This window comes from Hemibagrus wyckioides, linkage group LG03 (assembly GCF_019097595.1).
Source record: "Hemibagrus wyckioides isolate EC202008001 linkage group LG03, SWU_Hwy_1.0, whole genome shotgun sequence".
Lineage (NCBI taxonomy): Eukaryota > Metazoa > Chordata > Actinopteri > Siluriformes > Bagridae > Hemibagrus > Hemibagrus wyckioides.
In genome coordinates, this window is record NC_080712.1 from 8,798,837 (window position 1) to 8,817,508 (window position 18,672).

General features: G+C 38.0%; 1 protein-coding gene across 1 annotated transcript in view; it reads right to left on the minus strand.

Annotated features, from left to right (window-relative positions):
• Window positions 1-1,610: 1,610 nt before the first annotated feature.
• Window positions 1,611-18,672, minus strand: part of gstcd (glutathione S-transferase, C-terminal domain containing) — a 133,468-nt gene continuing 116,406 nt past the window's right edge. The window contains exons 10-12 of the mRNA XM_058385913.1: window positions 13,113-13,143; window positions 7,717-7,786; window positions 1,611-2,551 (exon numbers count right to left, since the gene is read on the minus strand). Coding sequence (XP_058241896.1) covers window positions 2,415-2,551; window positions 7,717-7,786; window positions 13,113-13,143 — 238 coding nt within the window. The 3' untranslated portion in view covers window positions 1,611-2,414. The remainder of the gene's footprint in view (window positions 2,552-7,716; window positions 7,787-13,112; window positions 13,144-18,672) is intronic.

Consider the following 18,672-nt stretch of genomic DNA (forward strand, 5'->3'; position numbering starts at 1 on the left):
CATTGTGCCAAGTGTAAAGTTTGGTGGAGGGGGGATTATGGTGTGGGGTTGTTTTTCAGGAGTTGGGCTTGGCCCCTTAGTTCCAGTGAAAGGAACTCTGAATGCTTCAGCATACCAAGACATTTTGGACAATTCCATGCTCCCAACTTTGTGGGAACAGTTTGGAGCTGGCCCCTTCCTCTTCCAACATGACTGTGCACCAGTGCACAAAGCAAGGTCCATAAAGACATGGATGACAGAGTCTGGTGTGGATGAACTTGACTGGCCTGCACAGAGTCCTGACCTCAACCCGATAGAACACCTTTGGGATGAATTAGAGCGGAGACTGAGAGCCAGGCCTTCTCGTCCAACATCAGTGTGTGACCTCACAAATGCACTTCTGGAAGAATGGTCAAAAATTCCCATAAACACACTCCTAAACCTTGTGGACAGCCTTCCCAGAAGAGTTGAAGCTGTTATAGCTGCAAAGGGTGGACCGAAGTCATATTGAACCCTATGGATTAGGAATGGGATGTCACTTAAGTTCATATGCGAGTCAAGGCAGGTGAGCGAATACTTTTGGCAATATAGTGTATATATATATATATATATATATATATATATATATATATATAGTATGCACAAGGACAATTCAATTAATTTCTTAATTCTTAAAATCTGGTGAAAATGTTAAGTTAATGTTAAATGTTAGGTGTAAATTTTTTCTATGTTTCTATACTGTAAAGCTGCTTTGAGACTATGTCCATTATTAAAAGTGCTATCCAAATGAATTGAATTGAAAATTGAATCGAAATGATCAGTTCTAGATGTAATTTAAAGCACAGATTTAGTTTTTGTTCATTTTAAAGTGCATTATACATTATTGCAGCTTATTCACAGGTACTCTGATGATCAGAAGTTGTAATACACCTGGCAGAATCTGCAAAATCTTACTTATTTTTAAAAATCTATTTAGTTTTTCCCGGAATAAGCTATTTCACATAACAGATGTTTGCATGTAGCCCACAAGACACAATAATATCTGAATTTATAACACCATAAATTAAGAGCCAGGGGGGGTGTAAATTTTTACACCAGATGATCAGAGTTATATTTTGTGTTCTGGGAAATATGTAAGCAGCACTGAAAGAAAAAAAACAAGATCTTTAAACAAAATAATAGTTAACACTGATCATCCTGTTCAAAAGTTTACACCTCCTTTGCTGCTTCTTGAGCACCAGTGAACGTTTGCACTTTTTGTAATAGTTTAGTAATAGTGTAATAAAACAAGTCCTTCGGTTGTCAGCAGGGTTAAAAGATGGATCTCAAAACCATATAGCCTCAGTTGGAAAGAGGCCAAATATGCAGAAGATGCTGGAAAAGTAAATAATGTGCAGGATCTGGAGGATTGTTTCCGAAGAATAATGGGCAAGGACAAACAATGGAGTCAAGAAGAACTCACAAAAAACATAAAAACAGATGATCATCCAGACAACACACTGTATTATGAATCAAGCGTTTGTACGGCTTCATAACTTAAAAATGCATTTTTTAATGATTCCCTCTTCTTCTTCTTCTCACTTATTATCCTTATTATAATTATTATTATCATCCTTATTATTATTATTATTATTATTATTATCCTTATTATTATTATTATTATTATCATCAACATCATCATTGTTTTAAATTCTGCAACCTGAACGCAAACTTTTGACCAAACTTTAAAGTTTAATACGTGTTATTTACTCGTTACTACGGTAACATTTCCTGTTACAAGGCATGTAGTTAACACTTATGAAAGCAGTCTTCAGTGTCAGCTTGCTGTAACATCAGTACATTTTCCACCATGAGAGAGGCTTCATGACATAAGAACTTCAAATTCTTACTAACTTCAAGAAAGAGAGAGAGAGAGAGAGAGAGAGAGAGAGAGGGAGAGAGACAGAGAGAGAGAGAGAAACAGAGAGGCTCAAAATAACAGGTTATATCTATTATCTCTGATTCACAGATCTTCTTCAACATTAAATGTAACTGTAGACGGTTTGAAATCATTACGTGGCTTTCGATAATATACGTTTTAAAAAATGTAATCGTCGTCATATAAGAGTAATAAAACACTGTGAATAAAAAAAAATAATAATGCATTGATTCCTGTCAGTGATTATTTGCACAGCTGGAAGATTTCCATTCCATGTTTGATGTAGTTTAATTGTTATGAACATAAAAACAATAGAAATCATGGATTAAGCTCCTGAGAAAAACATTCGTTGTTGGCAGCAAACAATTTATCATTACATAAAAAAACAAAACAAGACTATTTCTAAAAAGCTAAGAAATCCTCATCACCTATTTATATCTCAGAGCTACTGAAGGTGAAGGTGTTCCTCAAGGCTCCATTCTACATTTGGTTGTTAAAAAGTCATAGGATGGAGATGCTATGCTGGAACCCCGACTAGCATGTTGTTCTTGGGGGAGCAGCTCTCAGGCTCCATGGTCATCACCTTCACTGAGTAACCGTGAGTCTCTGCAGCCCAACTGCGGTCCAAGTCAACCAATCCCATGCAGCGTTTCCCTGGAGACGGAAAAGAGACCGGTCATGACGGCGCTGTCTACACACATCAGTCCAGCAGGTTATTTACAGTGCCATCAATCACCAGTGTGAGAGATTTCATTTATTATTTATTAATAATTGATGTTCATATAAAATGTTCTTTAGCATCATTAATCCGTATAACAAATATCATGATCTGTATTTCTACACAATTTTAAATGCATTATAATTTTTAGATCATGATATTATCACAAACATGCTAAAATGACAAGTCAAGGACAGATTATTAGGCGCCTACAGAAACCCGGGCTTTGTTTTGTTTTTCTCCGAATCTCTCAGCTTACATCAAATACATCCTTTCTTGTTTAAAGCTGGCTGTGGATACCACAATCCAGCCACCATCTAAAGAGACGTCTGCATCAGTAGATGGCAGATGCTGGTTTATCCTACTCATTATACTTCATCAGCAGTGTACAAACTGGGCTTTCGGAACAGAAGGATGACTTTAGCTGTCTGTCAAACAAGACTGCGAGTAGTACGTAGTAAACACAGCCGCTGGCTGCTTTAATGGAAGAAAACGTGTATAAAAACGCTTCTAATTCATGTAATTATCACACAACAGTTTAAACGGAAGGATGTGAGGAGAAATAAAGAGGTCTAGTGATCCATTGGCAGGAAATGTCTGGAACAATGACCAGTCTGATACACAGAGCTGACAGGAAGGCTGCAGTAGCGTGAATAACCACTCTTTACAGCAGTGATGAGCCGAAAAGCAGCTCAAAATGCACAGCATGTTGAACCTCGACGTGTTACAATAGTGGAAAACTACATCAGTTTCTTCTCATATCATGAAAAAAAAACAAGAATCTAAATCTAAAGTTAAAACCAATTGACTGAAACTGGACAGGTGAAAATTGGGATTAAAAATAAACAGGGCAAATGAAGCCCTGTATCAACAAGGCAGAACTGCCACTCAATACATGTTTTTCTGAGGCTCAACAAACACTATTAGTGCTGAAGGAAGTCCATTAAGGGCTTTAAAAACAAACAGAATCGTAAACTGGACCCTGTAATGAACCAGGTGTTATGCAATCCATTTTATTAGTACTGCTATATGAATATATAACTGTTTTATGCTGTTTTGTTCGAATACAATTTTTTTTTTTTTTTTTGCTGCAGCCTTATCTGAGGAGAAATCACTCCATCTCTCACTCAATATTTCTTTGAAAGCATGATTTAAAGGGTCTGAAATCTTCTCAGAATTCATCCATTAGTTTAAAAACACTTTAGCGAATGAAAGGATGTCGTGTTTGTCTCCACTACTCAATAAACCAGTGCATTTACTTAGAAGCTGCTGGCTTTATAAGGAACAACACTTTCACTTCACTATAGAAAATGAAGTTATGCTAATAGATTGGCTACATCCAACATTTTGTAACTCCCACACACACACACACTCATTTACACACATATATCAGTCACAGTGGGTGCTTCAGCTCAGCTCCACCAGTTCGTTATGTATTCTCATACATTTGAAGCTTGTTTGAATCACAAGTGGGCCTTTATATATAATAGGATACAGTAATATAAAAATCCTGGAAGTATTAAAAAAAAAAAAAAAGTAGGTTAGTTTCAAGGCTAGGAAAGACACTCTGGGGGAGGACAGAAACACGTGAAAAATATTCGTTTTCTCTGAAGGGAACTGCAGCGCCTGCTTTGCACCTATAGTTAATCATGTTTGTCATATTATTCTTCTAGTTTTCATCATTTTCTCATTCTTTTCATCTAGGCTATATTCTGAAATATATTATGTGGTATTATTTTTCTAAACCTCACGAAAAAAAGTTTTGCGACGGAGAATGTGAGAGGTCACTGGTTCTCAGTAAACTTTTATTAACGTGAGTTTTCTTGAACTGCCAGTGCATTTTTCTGCTGAAGAACAATAAAACTCTCATTTCCCATCATTTCATCCATAAGCAAAGACAGTATATTTCGCACAGTATTGAGATGGAACTTTCTGCACTGTGTTTGCTTAACGATGAATAAATAAATGAATACATTCAGCTCCAGGGTTTCCAGTTCGATCCAGACGTTAAGTTACTTAAGGTGCGAGTTGTTGAGTTTCTGTGAATTTCTTTGATGTGTCCCTGTGGGTTTCCTGTGGATTGGCTACACTAAATTGATCTTAGGGGTGTGTGTGTATGTGTGTGTGTAGTTCCCTGTGGTGGACTAGCATCTGATCCAGGGTGTATTTCTGCCTTGCACCTATTGCTTGCACCCACCTGCACCCTGGGATAGGATAACCAGGATATATAGCGGTTACTGAAAATGAATAAAAGCACGAACAAATGAATGAATAAATGTATGAATGGATGAGTGAATGCTTAAATGGATGGAATGGAAGGGTGAACAACAACAACAAAAAAAATAAAAATAAATAAATAAATAAATAAAAATACACAAATAAATAAATACACAAATAAATAAATACATAAATAAATAAATATTGAATAATTAAATAAATGAACATTTTTATAAAGGCACAAAGTCATAAGCAAGACTAAAAGTGTCCACTAACCCTGACTCTATGTGTAACATGTTAATTCTAATGTGACTATTATGTCCAATTTTCTTGTGATTACTGTTTTTTTTCTAAGCATTGGTTGTTAATCATGATATTAACCTGTTACTAATCATCCCAACATGGAATAATAATTAAAAACACTACAATTTACAGAGGTGGCAACATTGCTAACATGAAAATCCTAGCATTTTTTGCCTCAAGCACAAGAAGGCATATTTCCGTGTGCATCAAGCAACAGTGAGGGTGATATAATAAGATTTCTATTGGTGCATAAGACAGAAGCTCATGAATTCTCATGAATTTCCAGGTCAGTGGTCACCGCATGACAAAGTCGGTGCATAGCAAATGCCCACTACCAGAAGCAAATTTTCACATGCCATGTCTTTTCCTCTTCAGTGAATTGTTTTTTTTCCTTCTTCTACTTGTCAGGTGTCTCCTGTATTACTATAAAAAGTGGTTAAAAAAATAATTCTTGCTTCAGAAGGTAGCATCTAATCTTAAATATCGAGTCTTTTTAGATTTTAAAGATTTTATTTGTCACATATACAGTTATATACTGTATATAGCTTGCAGTGAAATGAAAACCTCCTTCTTAGACGGTGCATAAAAATAACTGTTATAAAAAAAAAAAGATCTAAAATATTGTCCATAATGTGCAAAAGATGATGTATAAATTCACAGTTTTATGTCATTGCAGTAAAAAGTGCAGCCTGCGGAGCAACACTGGACATGTTGAAGCATTTTATAGGTTATATCTTGTAGCATTAACCTTCTCAGTCAGTATGATGCTCTGTGTATGTATATATATATATATATATATATATATATATATATATATATATATATATATATATATATATATATATATATATATATATATATATATATATATGTGTGTGTGTGTGTGTGTGTACATGTGTGAAAAAGGAGGACAGTGTATCATTCTGGGCAGCTGCATGGGGATGAGCATGGCAGGCAGGAATGACGGATCATCCAATCTGAACGAGAGCTCTTCAGCGCAATGAGGCAGCAGCGCAGCGTGATGGAGAGCCGTCACAGTGGGAGACTAAGTGATGCTGCCTCGCTCTGGCTTGATCTGCACTTCACCAATATTCACACACTCCATTTATATTGGATTGAAACTCAGGTTGGAAAGAAATTCCCTGAAAAACTAATTTAACTTGGTGGGGTAAGCGTGTTTACTTTAATTACAATGCGCTTATGCAGGTTGTTCTGTAGAGAGAAAAGTTAAGTCAGAGACAAACCTTTATATTGTTTATAATTATCCTGTCATGGATATACTTAGAAATATTTTGATTTTCAGAGGAAAAACTCTTTGTTTTTGGCTTTGTGAAATGTGTAATATGGAATATACACTAATCAGGCATAACATTATGAGCAGTGCCAGGTGAAGTGAATAACACTGATGATCTCCTCATCATGACACCTGTTAGTGGGTGGGATATATTAGGCAGCAAGTGAACATATTGTCCTCAAAGTTGATGTGTTAGAAGCAGGAAAAATGGACAAGGGTAAGGATTTGAGCGAGTTTGAGGAAGGGCCAAATTGTGATGGCTAGACCACTGGATCAGAGCATCTCCAAAACTGCAGCTCTTGTGGGATGTTCCTGGTCTGCAGTGGTCAGTATCTATCAAAAGTGGTCCATGAAAGGAACAGTGGTGAACCGGCGACAGGGTCATGGGTAACCAAGGCTCACTGATACATGTAAATGCTGTTTATACACAGAATATACAGTGCCAGAATACACAGTGCATGATGGGTCAGGGCTGTTTTGGCAGCAAAAAGGGGACCAACACAATATTAGGCAGGTGGTCATAATGTTATGCCTGGTCGGTGTATAGAAAGCAGAGAAATATCTCTGAAGGGTTGAAATTTGAGGCGAACAGGCTACAGCAGCAGGAGACCACACCAGGCTTCTCTCCTGTCAGCCAAAAGCTGGAATTTAAATCACCTGGTCCAGTTTTGGACATCCTGTTCCTGCAGCAGCTTAAGATTTCCATTTCCATTTATGGACTTTGCCAGACACCCTTATCCTCAGCAACTTACATTTATCAATATTTTAAAAACAACTTAGCAAATGAAGGTTAAGGGCCTTGCTTAAGGGTCCAGGACCTTGGATTCAGACTCATGCTCAGACTCAAACTGCTGTACTACCACTTCCTTCATCTCTTTAGTTGACAGGAGTAGAACCCCATGTGTCTTTCTGCCCAAAATATGTCCTTTTGAGATGCTTTTTTGCTCAGCACAGCTGTAAAGAGTGACTATTTTACTCTAGAGTGGCTAGAGTTACTCTAGCTTCCTTGTCAGCTCAAACTAGTCTGTTCATTCTCCTCTGCCACTCATGAGATGTTTTCCGTATCAACAATTCCGTATCAACTTTAGGGACTGTCGTGTGTAAGTATCCCGGGATATCAGTAGTTTCTGAAACGATGCTTGACGTGAACAAAAAACTCTCACTCTGTAAACATCCATGATCTTACGGATCTACGCGCTGTTGCCATATGATTTTCTGATTTATAATATTACAGGTGTTTGTGAGTCTTAATGGATTTTGCCCCCCGTTAAAACAAGGGAAACTCACCGGTTAAGCGACGCTCAGTGGGAAGCTGGACAGCTGTCTGGTCAGCAAACCTGCACAGGATCATGTGCTCCTGAACAAAAGGAAGATATTCTGTCACATTCAGCTACAAAGCTACAAACAACATACCCCAGGTCCCTGAATCACATAAAAGATATACCTGGGTGCCCCCCCCACACTAAAGTAACAGCATATAAGGAATGTGTAAAGGTGATTAAACTCCTAAATGTCACATCTACATTGAAAGAACTCATTGAATTGATTTAATTCAAATGTATACATCAGTTCCATGTGATTGATAACGTGAGTACCGTTAACACAATTCGTTTTCATATATGCAACATGATTTGAGTGTGTATTTTGAAAGTCCTGAATAAAATCAAACCCTGAGCTCACGCCTAAGCTGGGAGTCGTCCTCACAACACTGGTGTTACACAACAGACACATTACCACTGTGCTATTCTACCAAATTTCCCTTTTGAGAAGGAGGGAGGGAGCACATAAATGGAGGGAGGGAGGGAGGGAGGAAGAAGAAGGAAGAAAGAAAGAAAGAAAGAATCTACCTACCTGTCTGTCTGTCTGTCTGTCTGTCTGTCTATCTATCTATCTATCTATCTATCTATCTATCTATCTATCTATCTATCTATCTATCTATCTATCTATCTATCTATCTATCTATCTATCTATGCCAACATCCTTGTGAGATTTCACAATGTAACTGGTTTACATTAATACTACATGAATTGATCACTCACTCACTCTACATCAATCTAGCCATTAGAGTCTTGTTTAAGTTCAGTATAAGCAATGAAATCTCAGTTTTTTGTCGAGCAACACAATATTTTTATATAAACTAAATCTGCCTCACCACAAATTCCTATTTTTCACTTTAGGGTGTGTTTTATTCAGGATGGTGGTAAGCTTCTCTAGGGAAAGTGAGTGTGTGCTGTTTCCCATGCAGACAGAGCTGCAGTTTTTTTTTTTAACAGATTAATCTGTTGTGTTATTGCACATTTCAGTGGGGTTTATTTATTACCAGACTTTCCAATTACTAGTTTAAATATCTGACTCATTTTGATGTGGTTAGGAAAAGTCGAGCCAGATTCAAGCGTTCTTCAGCTTTGACATGTTTGTGCACTTTTATCTCCCGTGTTGGGAGCTTTCATCTGGTGGGTAGTAATCCAAGAACCTCAGTTAGTTTGCGATGCACATTCTGTCGAAACCGCTGCCAATTTTTGAAGGTTCTGGCATCTTTTGAGAACTAAATTTTGATACTCAACCCTAGAAAAAAAAAATCTCATATTTATCTCAACCAAAGCCTAATATAGTAAATATATTTAACATTTATTAACACAGAGTTGGCACCCCTTTGGCTACTATAACCGAGACTCCAAGATTATAATTTCAAGATTCTTTGTGTGTGTGTGTGTGTTCCATCATCCCAAAAGAGTTCAGCAAGGTTAAAGTCACAGCTCTGTGCAGGTCTCTGGAGTTGCTCAAAGCATATCATCATGGACCTTGTTTTGTGCCCAGGAGCATTGGGATTGTCTCAGTGAACAGGAAGTTCTCCAAACTGTTGCAACAAAGCTGGAAGCCTATATCAAATGTCTTTGTATGATGTAGGTTAAGTAACCTTTATTTGTCACATATACATTACTGCACAGTGAAATTCTTTCTTCGCATATCCCATCCTTGGGGTTGGGGAAGAGCGCAGGGTCAGCCATGATGCAGTACCCCTGGAGCAGGGGGGGGTTGAGGGCCTTGCTCAAAGGCCCAATGGTGGCAGCTTGGCGGTCTTCTGATCGACAACCCAGAGCCTTAACCACTTGAACTACCACCTTCCTATTTTCGCATGCACATGCCAAAATTTGTAGCCCAAACCCTGAAAAACAGTGCTAGGATAATAATCATTAAGATTCTTACACCAAACTCTACAGTTGGCACTATACATTCTGGTTGATTGTGTTCTCCTGGCATCTGCCAAACCCTTATTCATCCATCAGATAGTGCCAGATAGTGAAGTGATTCATTAAACCAGAGAACACGTAGCCACTGCTCTAGATTCCGGTGGCAACATCCTTTACAGCACTGTTGCTAAAATTATTATTGTGCGTAGTGGTCATAGGGTAGTAGAGGCTTTTGGTTACTCAACAGGTCAGGCACCACTTTTGGGCTTAACCATCTCTGCTCCAGGGCCACCATAACATGATCTGACTCCAACTTCCTAACAAGCTGGGATATGTGAAGAAAATAATTTCACTATGATGTAATGCATACGTGACAAAGTCCACTTCTTATTAGGCTATGTGTGCACCTGTACCCTGACATGGAAACCTCATATAGTTTTTTTGCTGATGTTGCTTCCAGAGGCAGTCTGTAGTGACTGATCTAACACAGAAAGGGTGATTTTTAGATGCTACACACTTCAGCACATTAGCTCCGCTCTGTGAATTTGTGTGGTCTCCTGCTTTGTGGTTGATCCTTTATGCTTCCATTTCACAATAATAACACTTTACATCTAACTGGGGCAAATCTAGCAGGGCAGAAAGTTCAGGAACTGACTTGTGGTGTCTTATGACAGTGCTACATTTAAAGTCACTGAAGTATGACCTATTCTATTGCTAATGTGTGTTTACGGAGATTGCATGGATAATCTTAACAGTAATAAATGTTTTAACAGGCATGGGTGCATTAAAGAGGTGACCAGGAGGTCAGTTGTGAAAATTTATAAAAAATGCAAAGGGGATGAGGGTGTTGGGGGCACTGGTATTTTTATCCTTCATTTCCACTGATCAGGAATGAATGTGCGACTAAATTACAGGCAATTTAAATTGCAGACATGTATAATACTTCACACCATGCGCTTCATATTACACAAATATGCCATTCGTCACAACCGCTTCCAACGCCATAATCAGCCCAGAACTGACAGCAGCACATTGTGTTCCAAAGATGCACTGCAGACACATTCGATCCTAATTTCAGTTTGCGGAGAGTAAAGGCTTTTAAGACTGATATAATGAAAAAGCCTTTAGCGGTTGATGATTTGTTCTGGAGTCAAATCAAATATTATAAACATTCATCTGAAGATCTTCTGAAACTGAGAAATGATTAAGTCTGTCATTGGGAATTCTAGAAAATGGAGTGCAATTGCCTAGTCAAACAGAATCACCACTAATCTTAGGTCGTAATTGTGTTCACAGCTAAAACAAACGTTGTACATTTTGTTTTCAGCATGAATCAAACAGCCCCAGAAGCCTTGTTTGAGCACAAATTGTAGTTTCCATTGTACAAAATATAGCTTATGAAAACAAGACTGAATTGAAAAATGTTTTGTTTTGTGCATAACAGGGTTTGCAAATATGTTCTGTAACACTCTAGACCTTCAGAAGCAGAGATGGAGCAAAATTCAAGCAGACTGAAGAAAAAAAAAAGACCCTGAAGAATAGCAGATGTCCAGCGTTAGGGCTGAAACTCTGAAACTCTACAGGCTGAGAGATTTCCAAGCAGTAGGTTTGAACATAAATATAACAGACAGTAAATATCTAGAAAGATTTCCAGAAACAGGGCCAGTGCTGACGTCTACAGGATGACAGGATCTCCAAGAACAGTGTTTGACTTGCATTTTTCTAAGAAACAGTTTCAACTAGAACTCACCTGCAAGTAAATCTATACCACAGAAATGTCAATCTTAAGATAAATAGTAGAAGCTTCCAGGATATTAGAAATCCAGGAGCAAGGTTAGAATAAACACTTCAAAATGGAGGTTGGACCTCAACTCCTTCTGTCAAGAAGCATATCTCCAGGAGATATGAAGGACCTACACCCTGCACGGTGGTAAATATGAACAATTATGGATTAACTTAAACCCTTCATGTTAGTAAATCTCCTGGAAACAGGATGAACCTAAATTCTGTTGGTTGGTTGGCAGGTTTTAGAGATCTGGGCTGACCATAAACTCTGCCCCATAATAAACCTCCAGGTGAAAGGTTCAATGCTACAGGGTGGTACATCTCCAGCAGCAGGGTTTGGTATAAATTTAACATGGTGAGGAAAGTACTGCCTATAGAGCTCTAAAAAATTTAACTGAAACTCACAGGGTTGGGGGGTGGTAGATCACAGGATAAAGGTAAGACATCAATTTTGCAAGATGACCATACTCCAGGAGAAAGGTGCAATGTAAACAGTGCAGGGTCACAGACTGTCGGAGCAGAATTGTGAAAAGGGTTACACCCAAACTCTTTAGAGTGGCAGATATTCAGACACAAGGTTGGAACTAAACTCTTCATGGAGGTAGATCCCCATGATTAGGTTGAACCTAAACTCTGCTGTATAATAAATCACCAGGAGAAAAGTTTGATTCTACAGGGTGGAACATCTCCAGTAGGAGGGTGAGGACTAAATTTGACATGGTGGTAGATCTACAAGAGCAAAATTCTACCTAAACTGTGCAGGTGGTACAGGAACCCAAAACCATGCTGATTAGTGTTGTAACTCTGTGGAGGGTAGATCACCATGAGAAAGTTAGAAAGTAAATGCTGCATGGTCACAGAGAGTCAGAGTAACACCTGCCCTAACATCTTGGGGGTTGGTAGTTCAGGTAAAGGATTACACCTAAACTCTGTGGCAGATCTTCACAAGCGAGGTGGGATCTAAACTCTGGAAGTGAATGGGTAGACCTACAATCTTCATGGTGATAGATCTCCAGGATCAAGTTTGGACTTGTTGGAGGTCATTAACCAGGGAGAAAAGTAAAGCTGACCAGTTTAAAAAAAAGGTTGCCATTTATTTTCTAAATAAATGATCTGCATCTGTTGGGACATTGTAGGATGCTGGAGCAAAAGCAATCTCAGTAGATCCTGTAGATTATGTTCAATCCATCACTCACATGCCCACTTTAAGTGCCTCGTAAAAGTGAAGCAAGATAGAAGAGTGGGAGAACTACAACCGCTAGATGAGGAACACAAGAACACCAACATTCATGGGAATACCAACGTGCAAAGGAACATTCAAGAGCTATTTGAACAGTAGTCTACTGCAAACAAAAAGGAATCCAAGAACAAGACTAATAAACTGATGTGAGTTAGCTGTAAAGAGTTTATAGAAGCTGTAATGAGCTGTTCAAAGCCCACAGCAGGAGGACACTAATCTCTTGAGACACTCAGTTTATCCAGCACAGATCTGCTACCATGTGGATGGATTTCACTGTCTTATTCACTCTGCAATAGGTTTCCGACTTCTACATGCTGGAATAAAATGAAGGTTGCTACAGAGATGACAGCCTTTACAGCAATGTAGAGTGTTAAGACAGAATGAACCAACGGGACAGAGAGAGACATCACCTAGACGCAGGTAAGAATGATGAAGAATGAAGGAATGTCTAACACCTTCACACTTACCTTACATGTCAACGTGTCTGCAAATTTCTTACTGTGAAGAGAAGGAAAGAAAAGGAGGGTTAATGACACATCTACAAAGTTAGGTGTAAATTGAAGTTTTTCTAAACGAAGTGAGAAACAGGGTATTAAAAAAAAATAAAGAAAGTTAAGGAAAGATTATGAAGTAGGTTTCATGTACTGAGCCAAACTTGAATTTAAGTGAGTGAATAAAAGGAAATAGTGAAAATAATCAAATGGGGGAATAACAGAGACGTTATGTTTATAACCGGAACCATCTATCATCAGATACCAGGTTATACAATTTTTTATTTATTTATTTTTAAAAAGGCTTCCCAAAAATTCATAGAGACACAAAAACAACTAAATCATCACGATTCATTCCCTTGCTCTGAGCATCTCCACCTTCAACCCCACTTTGCACTATGTTGATCATTCAAACCGAACCCACTTTAACACCTCGAACAAATACAATCAATCTCCTGTCCTTCACATGCATCTTCCTAAACAATACACATGCTTAAACCAAAAAAAAAAAAACAACAACCTTAAACCAAGACGTTTAAAAGGCTAATTATTTTGTCTCTCTAGGGATATCCTTAATGGTTCTATGTAACTAAAAGCCACCTGAGCTTCTATCTCTTGCACCTCTATCTTGTAGAACCTTGCAAACTTGAGTTAACTATTAGTAAAAATGCATACTTAAAATATAATTAATTAGAAAAAAAATATTTAAAATAAATTTATAAATAAATATATAAATAAATAAATGAATTTATTTATTCATTTAAAAAATATATAGAAAATAAATACAAAAAATGAACAACTATATATAAAATAAAAATAAAAATAAATAAATAAATAAAACCCAACCTCCACATAACTAACTAATTTTATTTCTTATATATTATAGTTCTTATATTTCGTTTATTTTATCTGGCAAAACTGCACTATAGAGACGGCTTACATATTACTCATGAAATCAGGAAATATGAGTGAATAGGTATGTTGGAAACTGCAGCTATTTGGCAACATTGTGCTGCTTATTAGCACTTTATTATTATTAAAGTGTTACACATATATTTCTACTTGTCACTTATTTTTTTGGCAGCATCTCCTCATGGTACTGTAAGTGTTATTTTTCCCACCAGACAGTACAGTCACAATTAAAAGCAATCATTTATAATGCAATGATATGTTGTTTTATATCTAGACTGTACTGAGCCAGGATTATGGAGAAAAAAAATAATGAAATTATTCTAATCATTAACTACATTATTAACAAATGATTACAATGCACATTAATTGCAATGGGAGATATTAAAGAGAAGCAAGGAACAGCTGCAGTGTAAGGTCATAAGAAAAGAACACTAAATAAAACAATAAGAAGCTCAAGAGCTTAAGTATGCATGAAGCCACTACTTATGATATATGCACACATATAACTACTGTGACCCTTTATACCAGGGGTCATCAACTGGTGGACGGTAGTCTGGATGCAGAATGTATTCATATACTTATTAATACAGTATTTCAGCAGATCAAACAATGTACATGGGGGAAAATTCCAGTAGCAGAAGCAAAAAAGGTATAAAAGGAAAACTGGCTGTAGTTTTTTAAGCATAAACTAGAGCGGCTTCTCAAGACAAAATGACCTGCATTTATATTCATTATTAAGCTGAAGGAAGTTCATCAGGTCAGAAACCAGCTATGGGGCTGGAGACATTAGGTAAAGGTTTCTGGTTGCTGAACCTCCAACATATTTAATAAATAAATAAATAAATAAACGAATAAATAAATAAATAAATAAAATATTTTTAAAAAACAAAAATAAATAGCTGTATAAAGACTTGTAAAGACATATAAAGTATGTATGTATGTATGTATGTATGTATGTATGTATGTATGTATGTATAAATAAATAAATACATACATACATACATACCAAACAACAGAAATCAACAGAGAATTACGTATCTTTGAATATTACGTAACATGAATATGGTAATAAATTCATGTTCAAAATAAAAATCTCATCTGTTCAGAATCTTTGGAGTCAGTCAAAATTCGTTAATCAATACGTCTTCTAGCATTTAATTAACAGTATTTGTTATCAATATTCAATCATATCAGATGCTTCTCCAGACCCTTGTAAGCAAGAATTGTCTTGTGTTTACGTGTAACACTCTGTATGATGAGCGGATTTTGCTAACAGGATTAATAAAGTATGTACACTATCAAGGCATCAATCTTTATGTCTCCTGTTAGCATTCCTTCAGTATTAGCAGGAAGAGAGTTTCTGAGTGAAGTTCTTCATGGTCGGAGACACACAACACCAAACACCTTAAACATTTAAAAAGAAGAAATTCTGTAGCTGTCACTCAGCAGTACAGGAGCACTCAACAAGTTGAGTTTTTCAGAGCTGCGCATTAGTGTGAAAAGAAAACACCCTGAACCACACAGACTGCCTGACAGGCTTACTGTAAAATAACAATCCCGCACCATGCACGTCACTCATCACGTTCCACAAACACTGCTGCCAGAAACCCAATCAACATGGCAGTGTCATGGTAACAACTCAGGCAGGAAGGCAAAACAACTGTTCGGCTTCACATACCGATCCTCCTGAGCCCCGGAGGAAAATCTCTTATAGCATCAAATTACGGGATTACCCAGCCCACACGCCGACTGCACTCCAAGGCTGAAACGGAATGAACTGCAAATGATAAAGTTGTGTTTGTTTTTTTATTTATTTGAGTTCACCTATGCCATGCTGATGAGGATACAGAGCAGGAGGGAAAGAAGAGAAAGGACAGGACATCTAATAAAATTTAATAACATGCAAGAACACGACCAGGCAGACTTTTCATATGTGAGTGGGAACAAGAACAGTAAACAAAGACACGCTCACTCAATCACATACACACACTTACTGATTCGCTCACACACACACTTACTGATTTGCTCATACACACACTTACTGATTCGCTCACACACAAATTTACTCATTCGCTCAGACACACACTTACTGATTCGCTCACACACACATTTACTGATTCGCTCACACACACATTTACTGATTCGCTCACACACGCACTTACTGATACACTCACACACACACTTACTGATTCACTCATACACACTTACTGATTCACTCACACACACACTTACTGATTCACTCACTCACACACACACTTACTGATACACTCACTCACACACACACTGATTCACTCACACACACTTACTGATTCACTCACACACACACTTACTGATTCACTCACACACACACTTACTGATTCACTCACTCACACACACACTTACTGATACACTCACTCACACACTGATTCACTCACACACACTTACTGATTCACTCACACACACACTTTCTGATTCACTCACTCACACACACACTTACTGATTCACTCACTCACACACACACTTACTGATTCACTCACACACACACTTACTGATTCACTCACTCACACACACACTTACTGATACACTCACTCACACACACACTTACTGATTTGCTCACACACACACTTACTGATACACTCACTCACACACACACTTTCTGATTCACTCACTCACACACACTTACTGATACACTCACACACACACTTACTGATTCACTCACACACACTTACTGATTCACTCACACACACACTTACTGATACTCACTCACACACACACTGATTCACTCATACACACTTACTGATTCACTCACACACACACACACTTACTGATACACTCACTCACACACACACTGATTCACTCACACACACTTACTGATTCACTCACACACACACTTACTGATTCACTCACTCACACACACACTTACTGATACACTCACTCACACACACTTACTGATACACTCACACACACACTTACTGATTCACTCACTCACACACACACTTACTGATTTGCTCACACACACTTACTGATACACTCACTCACACACACACTTACTGATTCACTCACTCACACACACTTACTGATTCACTCACTCACACACACACTTACTGATTCACTCACACACACTCTTACTGATTCACTCACACACTTACTGATTCACTCACACACTTACTGATAAACTCACACACACACTTACTGATTCACACACGCACTTACTGATTCACTCACTCACACACACACTTACTGATTCACTCACTCACACACACACTGATTCACTCACTCACACACACACTTACTGATTTGCTCACACACACTTACTGATACACTCACTCACACACACACTTACTGATTCACTCACTCACACACACACTCACTGATTTGCTCACACACACACTGATACACTCACACACACTTACTGATTCACTCACACACACTTACTGATTCACTCACTCATACACTTACTGATTCACTCCCTCATACACACACTGATTCACTCACTCACACACACACTTACTGATAAACTCACACACACACTTACTGATTCACTCACTCACAGACACACTTACTGATTCACTCACACACACTCTTACTGATTCACTCACTCACAAACGCACTTACTGATACGCTCACACACACACTTACTGATTTGCTCACACACACACACTTACTGATTCACCCACTTACTCACATACACACTTACTGATTCACACACACACTTACTGATTCGCTCACACACACTCTTACTGATTCACACACACACTTACTGATTCGCTCACATACACACTTACTGATTCACACACACACTTACTGATTCACTCACACACACACTTACTGATTCACTCACACACACACACTTACTGATTCACTCACACACACACACACTGATTCACACACGCACTTACTGATTCGCTCACACACACTTACTGATTTGCTCACACACACTTACTGATTCACACACGCACTTACTGATTCGCTCACACACACTTACTGATTTGCTCACACACACACTTACTGATTCACTCACTCACACACACACTTACTGATTCACTCACACACACACACACTTACTGATTCACTCACTCACTCACACACACACTTACTGATTCACTCACACACACTTACTGATTCATTCACACATACACTTACTGATTCACTCCCTCACACACTTACTGATAAACTCACACACACACTGATAAACTCACACACACACTTACTGATTCACACACACACTTACTGATACACTCACACACACTTACTGATACACTCACTCACACTTACTGATTCACTCACACACACACTTACTGATTCACTCACTCACACACACTTACTGATTTGCTCACACATACACTTACTGATTCACACTCACACTTACTGATTCACTCACACATACACTTACTGATTCACTCCCTCACACACACACTGATTCACTCACTCACACACACACTTACTGATAAACTCACACACACACTTACTGATTCACTCACACACTTACTGATTCACACACACACTTACTGATACACTCACACACACTTACTGATTCACTCACACATACACTTACTGATTCACTCCCTCACACACACTTACTGATTCACTCACACACACACTTACTGATTCACTCACACACTTACTGATTCACTCACACACACAC